The sequence below is a fragment of the Passer domesticus genome, chromosome Z (assembly GCF_036417665.1).
Source record: "Passer domesticus isolate bPasDom1 chromosome Z, bPasDom1.hap1, whole genome shotgun sequence".
In the NCBI taxonomy this organism is placed as follows: domain Eukaryota; kingdom Metazoa; phylum Chordata; class Aves; order Passeriformes; family Passeridae; genus Passer; species Passer domesticus.
The window spans coordinates 46,118,068-46,135,509 of NC_087512.1; the positions used below are offsets into that span (position 1 = coordinate 46,118,068).

The 17,442-nt window shown below is 39.2% G+C and overlaps 1 protein-coding gene across 7 annotated transcripts in view; it reads left to right on the forward strand.

Annotated features, from left to right (window-relative positions):
• The window catches only part of PIGG (phosphatidylinositol glycan anchor biosynthesis class G (EMM blood group)), a 73,233-nt gene that overhangs the window by 34,942 nt on the left and 20,849 nt on the right, over window positions 1–17,442 (forward strand). For 6 of the 7 annotated variants that reach the window (XR_010354225.1, XM_064405615.1, XM_064405616.1 and 3 more), the window contains 3 exons: window positions 3,730–3,921; window positions 5,686–5,995; window positions 16,626–16,789. Coding sequence is in view for 6 of the 7 variants with exons in the window: in XM_064405615.1 (XP_064261685.1) it covers window positions 3,730–3,921; window positions 5,686–5,995; window positions 16,626–16,789 (666 nt within the window). In the remaining variant the exon portion in view is untranslated. Of the gene's footprint in view, window positions 1–3,729; window positions 3,922–5,685; window positions 5,996–6,202; window positions 6,268–16,625; window positions 16,790–17,442 lie in introns of those variants that run through there. The other variant, XM_064405619.1, reaches the window with a different exon arrangement.

Genomic DNA, 17,442 nt, shown 5'->3' on the forward strand with positions numbered 1-17,442 from the left:
ATATAAACTAATGAACAAACTTTTCATTCCTCTATGTTGATTTTCTGGACATCGGTGCTCATGCTCAGACTGGGATTTTGCTTAACTAGACAGTGCTTAAGGGGCTCAGCGTTTAAAACAGAGAGACTGTTGTCCAGATTTTCCTGTTTGCTGTAAGCATCAAAACACAGAAAATCAATCTACCTATAGTGTATTGAATTTGGATACTAGGAAAGCATTCAGCAGTGCTGAAATAAGGAAAATGTTCTTTGTTATTTGCAGACAGACTGTGAAATCTGAAAAATACTTTGATGGGACAAAAAGCAAAAGAAAATCAGACAGTAGATGAAATGGAAGAAAACATGCAATCTAAATCTGACTGGAAGTCAAGTTTTCCTTTTGATTGGCTGGTATTCAGTTGCCTTTATTTGGCTGATCATCTTGGTCAGTGCTGATACTTGAAAGGTGTCAGAGCTGCTACATGGCATTGTCAGCTTGAAGAGAAGTGACAAGAAGCATCAGCATGGGAAGATGATAACATTTTCTTTAAATAATGTACTTAACCATTCCCAAGTGCCCTTCTCCTCAAAACTAGCACACCTTGTGACTTCTGTGTCACAAGGTGACACAGTTCAACTGTAAAATGAAGTTCAACTGTAAAATGAAAGAAACAGTTAAAAAATATTTTGTCCACTTAAGTTATTAATCATGAACATTTACAACTTGTTTCACTCTATTTGTATTTGCAGTAATGAGGTGAGTAAAACAGTGGAAGAAAATGTCTTCAACCTTCATTCTATTGCCAGAAGTATGAGTCTAGACCTAACAAGCTATTGCAGTAGGAAAATGGAGCCAAAGTGCTCTTTCTTCCTTCCCTTCTCACCAGATTTTCTCTCAGGGAGCTATTGGTTCTTCGCTTTCAGTTTTATGGTTTGTGCAAAACCCAGGACATGGCAGCTGAGATCAGAGTAGCTTGTTTGTGCTTGTATTTCTGAGCAGACTATCAAAACCATTTAGAACTTTGATAAGTGATTGGACTCTGTGTTAAACAACCACCATCTCCTTTCAAAATGTATGCTAACTACATGTGCTAAATTTTAGCTGCCTAGATGTAAGAACTTTGGCTGGAAAACCTTGAAACTGTAGGTGATTTGTGCTGACCTGATTTTGCGTCTGTAAATACTTTCTTTGTTTCTTCAGCACATGCTATGAATCATGCAGGTAGGGTTTTTCCCAACAGATTTATACGATTCAAAAAAAATTCCAAACAGAGATCACAGAAGACTGTTACCAGAAGACCTGGACATGAGATGTATGACAAATCCCTGTGCTAGCAGTCAAGAATGTAACTCAATGTGTATTGAGTTTTTTAGATAAAGAGACAAAGATGATGATGAGAGTGTGCTGTTACTTATCCCTGATTTGTCTTGCTTTCATACAATGACTAGCCGAGGAGAATATGACCAGAATGCTTAGTGCTTTCTGTTAGTGCTCATTTGAAAGGTTTAGTGGCTACTAAATTAGTTTGTTATATTTTGATCGTAAAGAAGGTGGTGCTTGCATTATCTTCACAGATTGCTGCAGGAGTCCACTGTTTCTGCTCTCTCCATGTGTAGAGGAAGAATAATTGGGAGGAGAAACATCACGACTACATTTTCTATCTCATAGTATTCAAGATCTTATGCCTCTCACTTTTCTCCACTGGGTTTCAGAGAACAGTGCATCTCTTGGGAATTATGTTAAAATGTATGAGCTACTTGACTGGGTCCTGCATGCAGAGCTAACAGGACAATTTATCTGCCCTGCAACCTTTTTTCCAAGAGTTTTTAAGCACAACACTTGGAACAGTTATTGGTCAAGCTCCTGATAAAGTGTATGTTAGGGAATAGGAAAGTAAATCTGTTTTTGAAGTACAACAATTTTTATTAAATCAGAGATAAAACTGGAGTTATTCATAAGTGTGATTGAATTCAATGCAGGTAACAGCCCAGGCACAGTATTAGTTTCCTGAAGTTAGTTATCTTTATCATGGGATTTTGAGTTGTGGAAAACAGAAGATGGAGCCCTTAGCTTTCAAAATGTACATGTTGTTCTTAACTAAAGGCAAATTTAACAAAATTGGTGGTTTTATATTGGGTTTTATACTGGGAATATTTTCAGTAGGCTTGGGTTGGCAATTCTTGGACTGCAGCAGGCTTCCTGAAACTACATGTTAAGGCGTGGGTATGGATCTTTGCCTTACCCCATTACATTTTGCAGGCTTGCTCCTACTAATGAAAATTTAAATATGTAACACTGGCAGCATGCTCAGTGGAATGCCCTTGTTTCTGGAATGAGTGTTACCTATTTAAAATTCAGGGGAACAAACAAACAAGCTGTATCTGTGATCTTCTCTGCCAATGATGCAAATTTTCTGTCTGTCTCCTGCATGTATTGACAGAATACAAGGTTCTATAGTTGCTTAGGGGAATCATATTGTGCTGATGAGTGTGCGCGTGTGTGTGTTTTAAACTACGTAAGTATCTTTTTGGTCATTTTGGGTAGATAATGTGTTCTATCGGTGGTAGGGTAGGTAATATGTCTAAAATGAAACAAATACATATGTAGTTATTTCAAAAGACAGTTCTAATCCTGTAGTGCAGAAATCTTTTGTGTAGTGCTAGAAAATGAAATACTGTAGTATAAGAAAAGCACTTTTTCAAAATGTATAAATAACAAAATTCTAGTTTAAAAGCAGTAGACCCTTTTCCATTATGCAATATGCAGCTCAGTTTTTACATAATTAGCAGAATAACTAGCATACGGTGCAACACAATAATTACACTTTTAATATGCACGCTTGAATAGAAAACCTCCTTAATAAAACTGCTTTTCTAAAAATACTAAAATATTTTACCGTACCTCTTGGAAAGTTCATAAGAGACACCACTGCAGTGATTAATTAGGTGCTGCATTAATTAATACAGTTTGTTTAGTACAGTGCTGTAGCTTCTAACTGTGGGCTCTGGTCACAGGGAGTATGTTCTCTGGCCAGCTCACTCCCCGAGACCGATGGGCAGTCATGGCAGAGGCTGTCCTGGATCCCTACAGGAACCCTCCCGGATGTTGGTGTGTGCAGGCGCTCGCAGCGCCCTGCCGCAGGCGGCTGTGGCACGGGTGACACCGCAGAAACCCAGTACAAGGCACCAAGGAGAAGGAATAGAGAGGGATCACTTGTTTGAGTTCCAAGGAAGGCTTATTTCCCCAGAGGAGTCAGGGACAAGTGGCAATAACTGCGGGCAAGAAGCGGCTTTTAAGGAGGGAAGGGAATAAGGGGAGGACACAACCTTTTACCAATAGGAAGGCATTAGGGAAGGAGTACAGGGTAAGGGCTTTCCAACAGAAGCCAAAAACGGGAAGGAGCAAACCTTGCAATCCAATCTTGCTTCGAGGAAGGGATGAAGGACAGGGAACAAAACAGAACAAAAAGGGTGTGCTATCTTTGATAGCACAAGTAGGGGGATTGACATACACTTGGTGGGAAGATCTTGGGCTAAACAACTCAGGACTGAGCCATCAGGGAAGCCACATGGGGTACACGGAATGAACCATTACAAACTTATAACAAGGAATATTTGAAACCTACTACAGAAGAACAAACTGTAAAATAACAGACTACCACAGTAGCTAAGGCCTTATCAAATGTGTTTAGCACTAATTACTGTTTTCAAAGTTTCAAAGTTTGTTCGTTTTTGTTTTTTTTTTCCCCAGCTCTGAACATAAATCTGAACTCTCCTTCTTAGCTGCAGTCTCCCTTCTTATGATCTTCTTTTTGGTTCAAAGAAGATGCTCCCTGGTTTCAAAAATTGCTATGGCACTTGGGCTCCTGGGAGTCTACAGTTACCGGGCAGCTATTGGAAATGTTGCATTTCCATGGCAACATGAAGGCAAAGATATTTCAAAGTAAGTTCATCAGCAGATAAGTAACTGTTTCTAGCAAGGTGTTGAACACTTTGGCTATCAGGAGATGAGGTGGATAGGATGTTCTATGTTGGAATTACATTCTTACAAATAGAATTGTGATTTGTGGGTAACCAGCAGTGAATTTTTATGGTGTGTGCTTAATTTTAAGCAACATGAAGTGTCTTTTCACTGTGACAGGTGTGAAGCCAGTCAGATAAGAATTAATATGAGGAAAATCTAGTAGTTATACTCTATAATTTTTTTTCTACAAAAGATTCCAAATGCACCATCTCTTGTTTTTAGATGGATTTGCCACACCTAGCAGATCACAAGCCACGCTCATTTAGCTACTTCTTAGTTTCAAAAGTGCTTAGTAGTTCAGAGAGCTGCTTTTCCACACCTTACTTTTGCACTTGAGTATTCTATAACATGGGCTTTCCATAAAGGTGTGACAAATGTCAAATCATGCTTGACCAACATGTCAAATCATGCTTGACCAACTTGACTGCCTTCTGCAATGAAACAAATAAAGAGATGAACAAGGGGAGATCAGTGGATGTTGTCTACCCTGATTTCAGCAAGGATTTCAACACTCTCTCTCATGATACCCTCGTAGACAAGTTCAAGAAGTGTGGATTGGATGAGTGGGCACTGAGGTCTTGGCTGAACGGCACATCTACGCAGCCCTCAACAGGGGATGACCTGCTGTAAAATAGCTCTGCAGAGAAGCACCTGGAGATCCTGACGGACAACAAACTGTCCATGAGCCAGCAGTGTGTCCTGGGGGCCAAGGCCAGTGGGATCCGAGGATGCCTTAGGAAGAGCATTGCCAGGAGGTTGAGAGAGGTGATCCTGTCCCTCTGCTCAGCCCTGGTGAGGCACATGTAGAGTGCTGTGTCCAGTTCTGGGCTCCCCAGGACAAGAGAGACATGGAGGTCCTAGGGTGAGTTGAGAGGTGGACTCTGAAAGTGGTTAGGAGACTGGAGCATCTCTTCAGTGAGGAAAGGGTTAGGGAGCTAGACCTGTATAGTCTTGAGAAGAGAATGATGGAGAGACAACCTCAGCAATGTCTCTGAAAGCAAGGTGTCAGAGAATGGGTCCAGGCTCTTCTTGGTGGTGCCAAGCAACAGGGCAAGAGACAATGGGCAGAAACTGATGCACAGAAAGTTCAACTTGAATATGAGGAAGAGCTTCGCTACTGTGAGGGTGACCAGACACTGGAACACGTTGCATGGAGATCTTGTGGAGTCTCCCTCAGAGGAGATTTTCAAGAACTGTCTGGACGCAATCCTGTGCAATGTACTCTAGTTTGTGCAATGGGCCCTGTCTGAGCCTGAGCAGGAAAGTTGCATCAGATGCCTTGCTGTAGTCCCTTTTAGTCTTAGTTTCTCAGACCTTGCACTTCTAGAATTGCAGGATTGCAGGTCACAGTTTTTAAGCTTATTGATCCTTTTTGTCAGCTTTTTTGGACAACATGCTGTGTTTCCTTCAGAAGCTGGCTTTCACTGGGAATTAAGAGGCAATGAATGTATAAGTGGTTTGTACATAGTGTAAGTGCTAATTATACTTAAAACTTAAAACATACATTATTTTGTAATGGAATTGCTTAGGGATTTCAAAAATACTAGCCTTGGATTTAACCTGTTCGGCAGAACTGGTTGGTCTTGACCTCTCTTGAAAGGCTCTGAAGTAGGTATTAGTAACTGACTAATCTTCCTGGTTTATTTACTTATTAACTTTTTTTCAATTTTATTTTCTCTTTAGGGGGATTACTGAAGCTCGTTTTGTTTATGTCTTTGTTCTTGGCATAGTCTTCACTGGCACTAAAGATTTACTAAAGTCACAGGTTATTTCTGCAGACTCCAGCACGAAGAGCACAGGATTATGGGAAGTATATAGTGGATTGGTTCTACTAGCAGCTCTTCTATTTAGACCTCACAATTTACCAGTCTTGGTGTTTTGTCTGCTGATTCAGACACTGATGACAAAATATATTTGGATACCTTTGAAATTGGATGCAGCACAGATTACTATCATGCACTACTGGTTTGGCCAAGCTTTCTTCTATTTTCAGGTAAGCTGAATACTCTCTCTGCTGCAGAGGTGGGAGATGGAATAGTTTTTCAAAGAAATTGTCCATTGTAAATAAAATGCTAACTAAATATTACAGTGGAAGAGTTCACTGAGTTCTCAGAAGGATTTAGTTTCTAAATGCTTTAATAATGTTTAGTTTTCAGAATCAGGGAAAGATGCATACCTTGGTGTCTTATCCTCATTGTAGATTTCCAAAAGTGTTCAACGACCAGAGACCTATACCAGGATGATTTTGGTCTGTTAATGGGCCTCGTAAGTACTTTTCAGGTGATAATTACTTGAAAAATGTCATCTGAGTTGATTAATACCAGTAAAAGACAGGTGGCTTTTGTCACTGGTTATTGAGAATGACGATAGGTCTATATACTGTTTAAGAATGAAAGAAGGTGCTGTGGCATGTAATATCTCTTACGAGAACCAGAACTAATTTCTTTCTTATTATATCAAATGATATCTTCTTTCCTGAGGAGGATTACTAACTTCAATAACCTAGTCTCTGCATTGCATATAAGGTTGCAATTCCACAAAAACTGCTTTGCACTGAAGCTGGAGAGGATCTTTCTCCTTCTATTATTGATGGAACCTTAGCATGGCAGGCTGTCTAAAGAGAGCATTTGTTAACCTGGGAATGAGGTTTAAGAGGTGGGGTTTGCAGAATTTCAATGTGGGACCTCCACTGACTACATCTGAGCCATGGCTGGGGATGTTGAAACTCTGGTCAAGCTTAGGGTAGTGTAACTGCAGATTGAGGGTTGCCTTGCTTGAGAGTAGTATATGTTCAGATAGGGAACTGCTGATGCAGGTAAGATCATAATGATTGATCTTTTTGTACCTACTTTTCCTGTTCAGAGGGCATAGCATGTCTTGCTTGAGTGGCTTTTGCATGTTTTGAATGTTACTATTCAGGCAGTCAGCTTTGATTACAGCCTACTGAGAGCACCCCTTAGTGCAGCTGGCAAAATGCTGAAGACAGAGCCATCTCTGTACTGAGGTACCAAACAAAAACAGTTACCAAAAATTTAACGGTGGGGAGGCCGGCATAAAAATCCTAGTCTAGGATTTGAGGAAATTTCATCCTAGGAAATGAGACTGAAAAAGAATGGTTCAGATTTTTTTAATAAAGCAGCAAATGGTTCATAAATGTTTTCAATGATATTGAATTCTTGATACACTTGGCTGAGAATTTCACAGGACCATGAAATTACAGGAGAGTTGAAGCTGGAAGATGTCTCTGGAGATCATTTAGTCCAACCTGACCCTGACATGAATCAGCAGGTCAAGCAGACCAGGTTGGTCTGAACTGGATCCATTCCCTATTTCAAATACCCAGAAGGGTGAAGACTCGGCAAGCTCCCTGGGTAGTTGATCCAGGGCTTGACCACTCTAGCTAGTAAAAAAAAAACTTGTTTCTGATTTTAATCAGAACTTCTGGTATTTCTGTTTCTGTGTATTGCTCTTCATCCCTTTGCTAGTCACTATTGCGTGACTGAGAAAGTCACAGTCTGGCTACATTTTCTGTACTTCCTCTAATCAGATATTTACACACATTGTTATGATCCCTGCTGAGCTTTCTCCTCTTGAGAGTAAAAAGAAAAGAGTTGCTTGTATAACATGTTCTTTGTTCTTCTTCGTCGTCATCTGTGTTGCTTCAGTGGACTTTTTCTGGCACACCCATGGCTTTTCCATGGTGGCAAGCCTAGAACTGCACCCAGGCACCCAAATGTGGGTCTCACCACTGCTTATTAGACAGAATGGAGATCTCCCTTATATAGCTAGGGAGGCGCTTAATGGAGTCTTGGATGCTGTTGGTCTTTGCACAAAAAGGATAATGGCTGGCTGATCTCTTCCAAACTGCTTTCCATATGGTTAGTTCCCAGTGTCACTAAAGGCATGATTTTATTCCTCCCCAGGTACTAGATTTGACATTTCCTTTTGCTAAATTTCTTCTCATTTCATTCCTTCAACCTTTTGAGGTGCCTCTGACGGCAGCTGACCCATGTGCTGTATCTGCCACTCTCCCAGTTTTGTATTGTGTGCAGACTTCCTGAGAGAACTCCCTGCCCACTGGCCGGGTCGTTGGTAAAGATGTTAAACAGTGTCAGCCCCAGTGTCAATCCATGTGGCTGATCACTAGTGATTGGCCTCCAGATGGACTTCACGCTGCTGATGGCAGCCCTGTGAACTCAACATTTGAGCAGTTTCCAATCCACATGAGTGTCCAGCTTCCTAGCCTGGACTGCATCTGTTTGCCTGAGGAGATGCTTAAAAGTGCTTGTGAGATGAATGTGCCTTAGATGAATGTAGCCCATGTATCTTCAACCAGGATGGCATGATGGAAAAGAAACCAAAAGCTTCTTAAAGTAATAGTTTTGTTTTGGAAGTTTAATATGGCAGATTAAATGTTGTGTCTTTTCTGGTCTGAATGATGCCAAAAATTTTGGACTAACTTTTCTGGAAGAATTTACATCAGCTTTGAAGCAGCTGTAAACATCTTCCAGAAATAAGCTGTTAGAACTATCAAGAGCTTGATACATCCTTCCATTTTACTGTGCCGTGTCAAAGGGTTTTCCCTACACCAATAAAAACATGCAAGACCAGTAGAAGATAACAGGATCTAGTAACATCTGTTTCAGCTTTCTAGTGGTCTTAAACTGGTGTTATGGGGAAGACTGCTCTTTTTCATGATCAATGTTTTGCAGTTTCAACTACTCTTGCAATTGAGGAGTTTTTTTCATTTTTAGAAGACTGGAAGTGATTTCCATTTTACGTGACTATAAATTGTGTTATTGCACATCCTGCAGTTTCAGAGCATCGGCCTAGGTCCTGTCACTCTGCTGGCAATTTTGACATTTCTTCTAGAAGTGTTTCCTTTGGAAATAATAACTTCCAGTATGATACAGATTTCAACAAACTTCAGGATATTTGAAAAATTAGATCTGACAAGGGAATTTCTTCCACATAGACATGTTGCTGAGTCACAGCATCCAAATCTCATAAATGAGAAATTCTCCATTGCTGTGTTATGAGCCAGATTTCTAGATGGGTCTTTGTGCATCTTCCGTCACTGTAAGATCTAGAAAATGATCTGATCTGGGTGATAGTTACTTATCAAATCTTCTGTTAGAAGCACAGCAAAGCTTTTTCCCCCATGTTGTTTCTCATGCTGCTTTGTATGAAATAGGACAGGCCCAGATAAGAAGCTGCCTTTTTGTGTCCCTTCACATGTCCCAAAGCTCTAGCTTTGAGAAGATTATTTTGAATTAGCAATGGCTTAGCAAAAGTTTTGAGGAATTCTTACGTTGTTTTAGCACAGTGCCTTTTTAAAAGTATCAGTTTCCGAAGAACATGCTAACAGTCTTCTAGAATTTTTTTGTGTGTCTGTCCACAAAAACTAAGGTGCGTGCTTATTCACGACGCCCAAGACCGATTAAAATTACAAATTAATTGTAATAGAACAGGAAGGATTTCCTCTATTGTCCCTCTTTATTTCTCTTTCTGTTTTTCTGTTTTCAGAACATCTAAAGAAATGTTTCAGAAATAGAGAAATCAACTCTGCTAGTGAAAAAAGAGCTTTTAAGGGTGAAGTCAGATGCAGTTTTCTTTCCCAACACCCCCACCCCCTTAGAGAAAAAGTTTTTAGTTCTCTTTTAGAAATGTTGTAAGCACATTCATATTAGATGCCTTTTTAGGGTGGAGATTAAGAGTTTGACCAAAATACCCATTTTTAAATGTTTGCTTGATCTTTTATTCTCTGATGAAAAAACTGTTCTGAAGGTATGGAAAGAAACAAATTCATGCAAGGGTAAAAGGGACTTTTTTTTTTTTTTGCATTTCACAATTGAAAAGCAGTTATCTGATTTGCAGAATATTAGCATAGAAAAGTAGAATGGGTGAGCTGGTAGTTCATAAATTACAGATGTTACAAAGGTGCTTCAAAATCTAATTAATGCTCTCTCTTCCATTTGTAAATTTCTTTCAGTTTATTCTGAGAATAGTTTTCCCAGTCTGGGTCCATATTTCCAAGGACTAAAGGAACTTCTTCCAGAAATTATATGTAATTTCATGCCTCTTTTATGTTGTTTTCCTCAGTGTGGCATTCTAATCTGCATTATCAGGGAAAATCAAAAAGCTGTCAACATACCAAACTGAATTCTTCATTATTGATTTTTTAAAACATGTATTTAAATATCTTCTTCCCTTTCCTTTGAGTTCTGTCTAGAATATGACTTGTTGCAAAGGGAAAAGTGCTCAATTTGTACATCTTAAAATCAGGATTGAAATTTTCTTTAGTTTATTAGTGACACATAATTAACTGGCAACTCTATGTTGATAATTAATTGCCATCTATAGTCGCTGTACTACAGATGTAGGATCCATACCAGATATACAACAGGTGAGCTTTTACCAATATTTATGCTATTTTGTGTACCTGATTTGGAAAAAAAAATCTATCCCCTGCACTGGGACACCAGTTGCCCAAACACATGGAGGTAACCTCTCCCTGTTTACTCACACCTCCTCTGACAAATGCAGGCACTCAAGCTTTCTTCATGTATCTCGAGAGTACCATAGGCAAATAACTCCAGTGAAGCTAGAGATGATTCAGCATGGTTTGTAGATTTTCCAGCTCTTCCTTAAGTGAGTGATGGAGGGTGGAGGTCTGGATGTATCTATATTGGTTTAGTAACAGATTTTACTTGTTTGAATAAGGCATTTGATTTTTTTCCTTTACCTTGTGGGAAAACCAGGAAGGTCTTTGCTTGTTGACAGCTTTCAGATCCCCACCTTACTTCTGTGCCTCCCCATGAAGTGACAGTGTTCTTAAAGAGTACAGTTCAGGTGTCCCAGGTTTGGCAACTACCTGTCCTGTTCATGACCATCAGTGCTGAGTTCATACATTTTGACTGACTTAGGACAGGGTTGTCTTTCAGACAGAGCATGTATGGTTTGTTCTCAGACACTGAATAAACATTAAGGAAGTACAGCTGGTCTGTTTCTGCTGGAGGAGTCCATCAAATTCTCCCCTTACATGTTGACCTCTGTTTAGCTTGCTCTTAGTAACAGATGGTCATTTGTTTACTGCCTCAGGAGCAAGCAATACCTATGCTAGAATTCTAGGGGAGAGATGTGAAGGAAGCACAACTGTATTATTAGATATGATCTGTACTGTTGGTTTAGATTTAAATGTCTTTACTTTGTTTCTCCAAGTTCTGTGGTCGCTAGAGCTTCAGTATTGAACTTACTGAGTTCAGACTGATGCTAAGGTTTTAATTTCCAGAAAGACATAAAGATCTAATGTAGCATACAAAAAATAGCAGGCTTATTGTTGAAATACAAGAACTAAATACCATTGAAATTCACTGGTGATGTAGATCACATTGGATACTAAATTAAGACTGTGCTGGCCGAATGAGGCAGGAAAAGAGAAAAATAAATGAAATATGAAATGCTTCCATCTGGAAATAGGAGATTTGGAGAACTACTTTTTGCACACATCTTGCTGTGATTATGAAGTAAATGAGAATTGCCCGTGTTGCTGAGTCTTTATTAAGTCTTGGTAGATGATATGGTACATAATGACTAAAGGAGTAACTGTCTTGCTGAGTGTGGATTGTAAGTGATGGTCTTTTGAATATGCCAGTAAAAATAGCCTTGTTCAGGGTAGCATATTTAATGAATAAGGCACTGTTCTTTCAAAAAAGTATTGTAGAGTCCTTCAAGACTTCATGGAAGTAGATCTGCAAAAATCCCAAGTGTACAGAATAAGCAAAGCTGACAGGAACAGATACTACATTTTGTTAATCCATTGCTATAGCTGATGAACCTGGGGGAAAAAATGAAGTGCTGGGGCGTGGAAGCTAACTTTTTGATTTTGCATGTAAGTAGAAAAAAAAAGAAGGATGGGGGGTTGTGTCTTAGGTTCGAAAGACAGGTGTCTGCTAAGGAAGGCAGGAGCCTCCCCTGAAGTGGAAAAATGTAAACCCCCTCTCTCCAAATTGCTATAAATTTGAATTTAAGGGGCTCTCAGGCAAAAATATGGGAGCAGGAATAACAGTTCTTTATTAAAGAAGAAAATAAAAAGATAAAATAAACAATGCAGTAAACTAAAACAACACTGGCAGAGTCAGAACACAACCTGACACCCTGTGGGTCAGGGTGTTGGTAGCATCCAGTTGGAATTGTGGCTGCAGTCCTCCTGGAGTGTCAGGTGCGGTTCTATTGGAGCAGTGATCCTGTGGAAAGGCGTAGTCTTCCTCTGAAGATCCAGTGGAAGAGGCAGCTGCTGCTCCTCTGGGAAATCCAGTGGAGAAGGTGTGCTGGTGTTCCAGAATCTCCGGATTATATCTGGATAGGAATGCTTGTCTCCTCCCCCTGGGTGGAGCATCTCCCAATGGGATGCTGTAGCTGTTATCAGTCATGCAGTGACATTCCATAGCCTGTTATCAGCAGATGTCTCCCTGGAGGGAGGAGTGGGTGTGGAAGAGATAAGGAAAACTGCCCACTTAACAGAAGACAACTGCCATACAGATGGCAAATAAAATACAATTTGCTTGGCAATACAGGACAGGATGAAAACAAATACGTTGATCTTAGACTTGGTTTTACACTCTGCATTTTGTTTGTGTCTGAACCCTGACTGCATCTCCTGTCTCAGAGTTTAGTTAGCAGACTTGAGGGTCATGTCCTTGATTGAGAGAGGAGTTGATGGGAGAAAAGCAGAAGGAAAGGCCTGGCTCTTCTTTCCATTCTGGTTCTGCTTTAATCTGATGCTTTACTGTCTGTATTGTATGCCAGCTGTGTAAGCAGGTATGTGTGTGCCTGTCTTAAACTTCCTTGATCCTGTTCTGGACCTGGACCTGATGGTTGGGCTTTCTAGTCTAATCTTGGGCTTGTCTTGTCATTACAGACTTGCAGTCCCTGGGCTGCATCTAGCCCTGATCATTATCTCTGGATCCAGCCCTGACCTGGACATGGCACTGAAGAATCTTGTTTTACTCTGCTCAGCTGCCTTGTTTTCACACTCGTTTCCCAGCTTACCTTCCTTTGCAAAACCAAAGGAAGTCCCTTTCTGCTTTCTAGCAGTTTAGATCTAAAAGTCAGATTTGTTAAACCGTTGTAAATTAAATGGGAAGGCTATGTGTGATGTCATTTTTTCAGCATTTTAGCAAGAATAGTAAGTGCAAATAGTGAATAAGAAGCAGAGGAAAAGGTTGCTCACACAGGTTGTGCAGTCTTCATGCTTGGAGGTTTCTAGAGATTGTCTGAATAAAGTGCTGTGTTATTAATGTGGAGCTGGGTAAACCCAATTTGTTTTCTAGTTTTGTTTTAGTAATTAAAGGCCTTTGCTTGATTTATTACTTTGTGTGAAATGATGAAGTGAAGCAAAGTTTAAAATACTCCAGTATTGTCAAAAATAAATGCAATTAATACATTTAGTCAGAGTACAACTTATTTATCAGGATATTATTGAAAGCTTGAGAGTCTTGTGATGAATTTTGCAATGAGCTTGAATAATTGATTTTTTCCTAAGTCTGGAGTTGTCCACATCTCATAACTCGACAGCCATGTTCTAAAAGTATGTTGTATCTTAATCATTACTATTTGTCCTTAAAATGCAGTAAAAATAGAAATAAATTACTTGGTTTTTTTTTCTCTTGAATAAACCAGCTCATAAAAAACTTATTTTGCTGTAAATATTGCTCAAAATATTTTCATTTCCTTGTGTGAATGCTCATAAATGAACAAAAATTCCATGTATTTATTTATTAGTCTTGCAGAGACTTTTGTTGCCATGCTTAGAGCAGTATTTCTGCGGAATGGGAGAAAGAAAATACAGTTCCAGTTTCTGGTGTTTTTTGTCACTGAAGGAAACCAGAATAGTTTTGTATTATTTAGAATTGCTTATATCTAATTCAACTTTCCTTTAATAAAGAGTGAGTATTTAAAGTGATTTTAACTTTTTCTTGTTATGATTTCAAAGCATTGTAGGATAATTTACATTGGAAAGGACTTCAGCAGACTCACAGTTTAGTCCCATTTTCAGAACAGTGTCAGCTGTGAGGTCAAACGAGATGGCTTAGGGTCTTGAAACCTCCAAGGTCTGTCTGGAGACAGCAGAACCTTTCTGGCCAACCTTTTCTGAAATACTAGAGTGATATGTTAAAATAAAAGGAGGCACTCTGAATTGTCAGTTATTTATTGTGTGGAGTATTAGAATTTATAGCTGTGAAAATTTTTGTGTAATTACATGAATTTATCTTGGAGAAAGAAATTTAACTTGAAGAAAAAATGCTTCTTACTACTCACCAGGGCTCTTCCAGTAGAACAGTGACAGTAGTATCCATGAGGCTCGGCAGATTCACAGTAGGAGTAAGATGTTTGGACACTTCTCACAGTGTGATTTGGAGTTGTGTGTGTCCTTGTTCTACAGAAGGGACTCAGGGAGCTGAGGAGAAGGAGAACCAGTTCCTTCCTCCAGGTTCCTTACTTGCCTTGACTACGTTCCATAGGGAAATACCTCTTTTTGCCTGCATCAGTTCTGCAGGACCAATGACATGCACTGCAGTGCAGCATTTATTTGTGCTTCTTCTCACATATAGTGGCATGGGGAGTTGCCCCAAGATGTCAAAGATCAACCATGTGCGTGTGGATTAAACAGTGTAAAGAGACCTTTCAGCTCCTCATGACATGAGACGGAAGGATCACCTGATGTCTCAGCTTTTCTACTCTGTACGCAGCATGCAGAGGAGAAGGACAATGGAAAATAAGTAGATGTGGGCAAAAGACCTGCTGCTGTGGACAGGAACTGGAGGAAAAGAGAACAGGTTCCCTCCATACCTGTCCCTGTCAAACTCCAACTTACTGAGAAGCAGCACTCTACTCAGTGCTCAGTGTTACCTTTGTGCTCTTGCCATGACCTCAGTCTGTACTGGTTAAACCTGAGAAGTAGTCTTATTTTACAGCTTTCTTTTCCGGTCTCATATTACAGATTCTAGGGCACAGACACGTTGGGTTTTTTTAGCTGCTTGTCCTTAGGTGTGTGTGCTTTGCTCCTGGCATTGCTGGATATTGCACTAAATGCATAACAGTAATTGATTACACTGGTGCAGTGATTTACTACAGTGGTGCACGATGAAAGTCAAAATGAGGAAGACTAACAGTCATAAGTGAAGATTTTTCTACTGTATGATATCTTGGTAAACTCCATACCATACAGCCCTCTTACAGCTTCAGGCTTCTCTTATATTGTGGGGATATCTTCATGTGAGATTGAGATGGTGACTACTCAGAATGGGCTCTGAATAGTTCCATCAACATGGATGCTTTTTCTCTTAGGTTTTAGAGCTATCTCAGGAATAGGGTTTTTTTGCTGGTGCCCAGTTAGTTATGTACCTAAAAGAGCTGCCAATCTTTTATCTTCCCTGTGTGCTCTGGGCTTTGTCACAGAAGTGTGTATTTGATAATCGCACTTCCTTGCTGGGTTACTTTGCAGTTCAAGAGGACTGCAGTCACTAAGGTGATCCGAGGTCAGGTTTGGGGGAAATGGGGAGCTACCACTCCGCATATACTCTGCTGGGATTGAGTCTAAGGCTATTGGTGGTGACAGTCCTTACATTAGTGTTGTTCTGGGATTCTGTAGGTGGAAAAAGAGGGTTTGATGGCTGTTAGAAGATCAGTGCTGTAGAAACTGATCAGTTTCTCAAGGTACAGCAAGAATATCTGAGAGCTTTCTCACTAGTCTGAGGAAACCTATCTGTGACCTGTTAATTTAAGAAATATTCTACCTTAATCATAGGGTGTCTTTGTTACTTTAGGTATTTGGATTTTCAATGGAAAACACTTGCTTCAGTTTTGCACTATTTCTTGTTATTTAGTGATTCTGGCCACTGGAAAAGAAAACTAGGTAAAACATACCAGACTTTGACAGCTCTTGATACTTTAATTGCTGTATGTTCCTTCTGTGTTTCTCTTGGTAGGTTTAAATGCTTTTTATTGATGAGTCAGGCTATCTAGACTGACTTGTGGTCTATTTCAGTGCAATCTTATGTGGTACAGGGACTTAAGAAGGAGAAACCTCTCTAAATTTGCCTGTCTTAATCTGTTTACATGCAGGAACTTGTGCCATGAGGCAGGCAGGTGGGCGATATAATGTTCCATTACAGCTCTAAATTAGAGTCCTGCTGTCTCTAAGGGCAAGAAATATTTATTCTTGGTGTAATTTTTGGCAGCAGACTTAAAATCTTGTGTTCTAACCTTGTGTGACAAAAAAGATGCATCTTTTTCATTAATGTATCTGAAATCAGCAAGTGGAGCTGTTTATTGTAATTTTTTTTAATGTAACTTATTAAACAATAGGCATGTTAATTTGCAGAAAAAATAAGACTCACAAAGTAGCGTGCTGTTTATGCCTTTGTTAATCTGTAAATTTTAATTAAAAACACTTGTTTGGTAAGCTGTGTTATTGAAATTCAGATGTAGAGAATATGGCTGTACTGTAAAGCAATTTAAAGAGTAAGTCCTTAAGGGGTGTAATAATTAATGTTATTCTAATGTATTTAAAATGTGTCTTTGTAGGTATTTGGATATTTACTATTTTATCCTGTTTTCAGGGAAATTCAAATGGCATTGCTACTGTGGACATTTCAGCAGGTTTTGTGGGACTAGACAGCTATGTGGAGATACCAGCTATCTTCCTCACAGCATTTGCAACATACGCGGGACCTTTCCTTTGGGCCATCCATCTGCTGTGCTACTTGAGTTCTGAAGTTAGCAGGTAATAACTTTTGAACTAAAGCAATGCTGCTCTATGCACTGCAGTTATAAACACCATACATGAAGCATATATATTTTCAAAGAAATATATATGTTCACATTATCTTTTTCTCTGAAAGGTAGTTTTGTATTAAAAAAATGCTTGTTACTTTTTTCAGTATAAGTTCACCTAACTCTTACAGTTCCATTTTATTTGCAGAGGCTTTGCTTTGGGAATCTACATGTATGCTTTACTAATTTTGTTTCTTAATGAGTTCTCAGTTTGCTGTGCTAAATTACTTAAAATTTTATTTTTTTCTTTTTATGACAGCATGTTCTGCCTAAAAACATTTTTCTTGAAACCTTTGGAGATCTGAGAAGAGCTTTTTAAAGTATAAGAATGGAATTCAAACTTAACTTGTATTTCTTTGGGTATCTTATGTAGTGGATGAGTTAAAGTAAAATGCATTATTGCATTGGAATTGGAATTTTAAGAAGACAGTTGTAAAATGCTAATGTAATTTAAGAGTGTGCATATAAAATCAGATTGGACTCTTTAAAATTGCTTTTAACTCATCATTCAGGTTATTTAAACTGAGTGATACAGTATGTTTAAATAGGGGGGTTATTGTATCATATCAATGTACAAATGCCAAAACTTCATGAATTTTAACA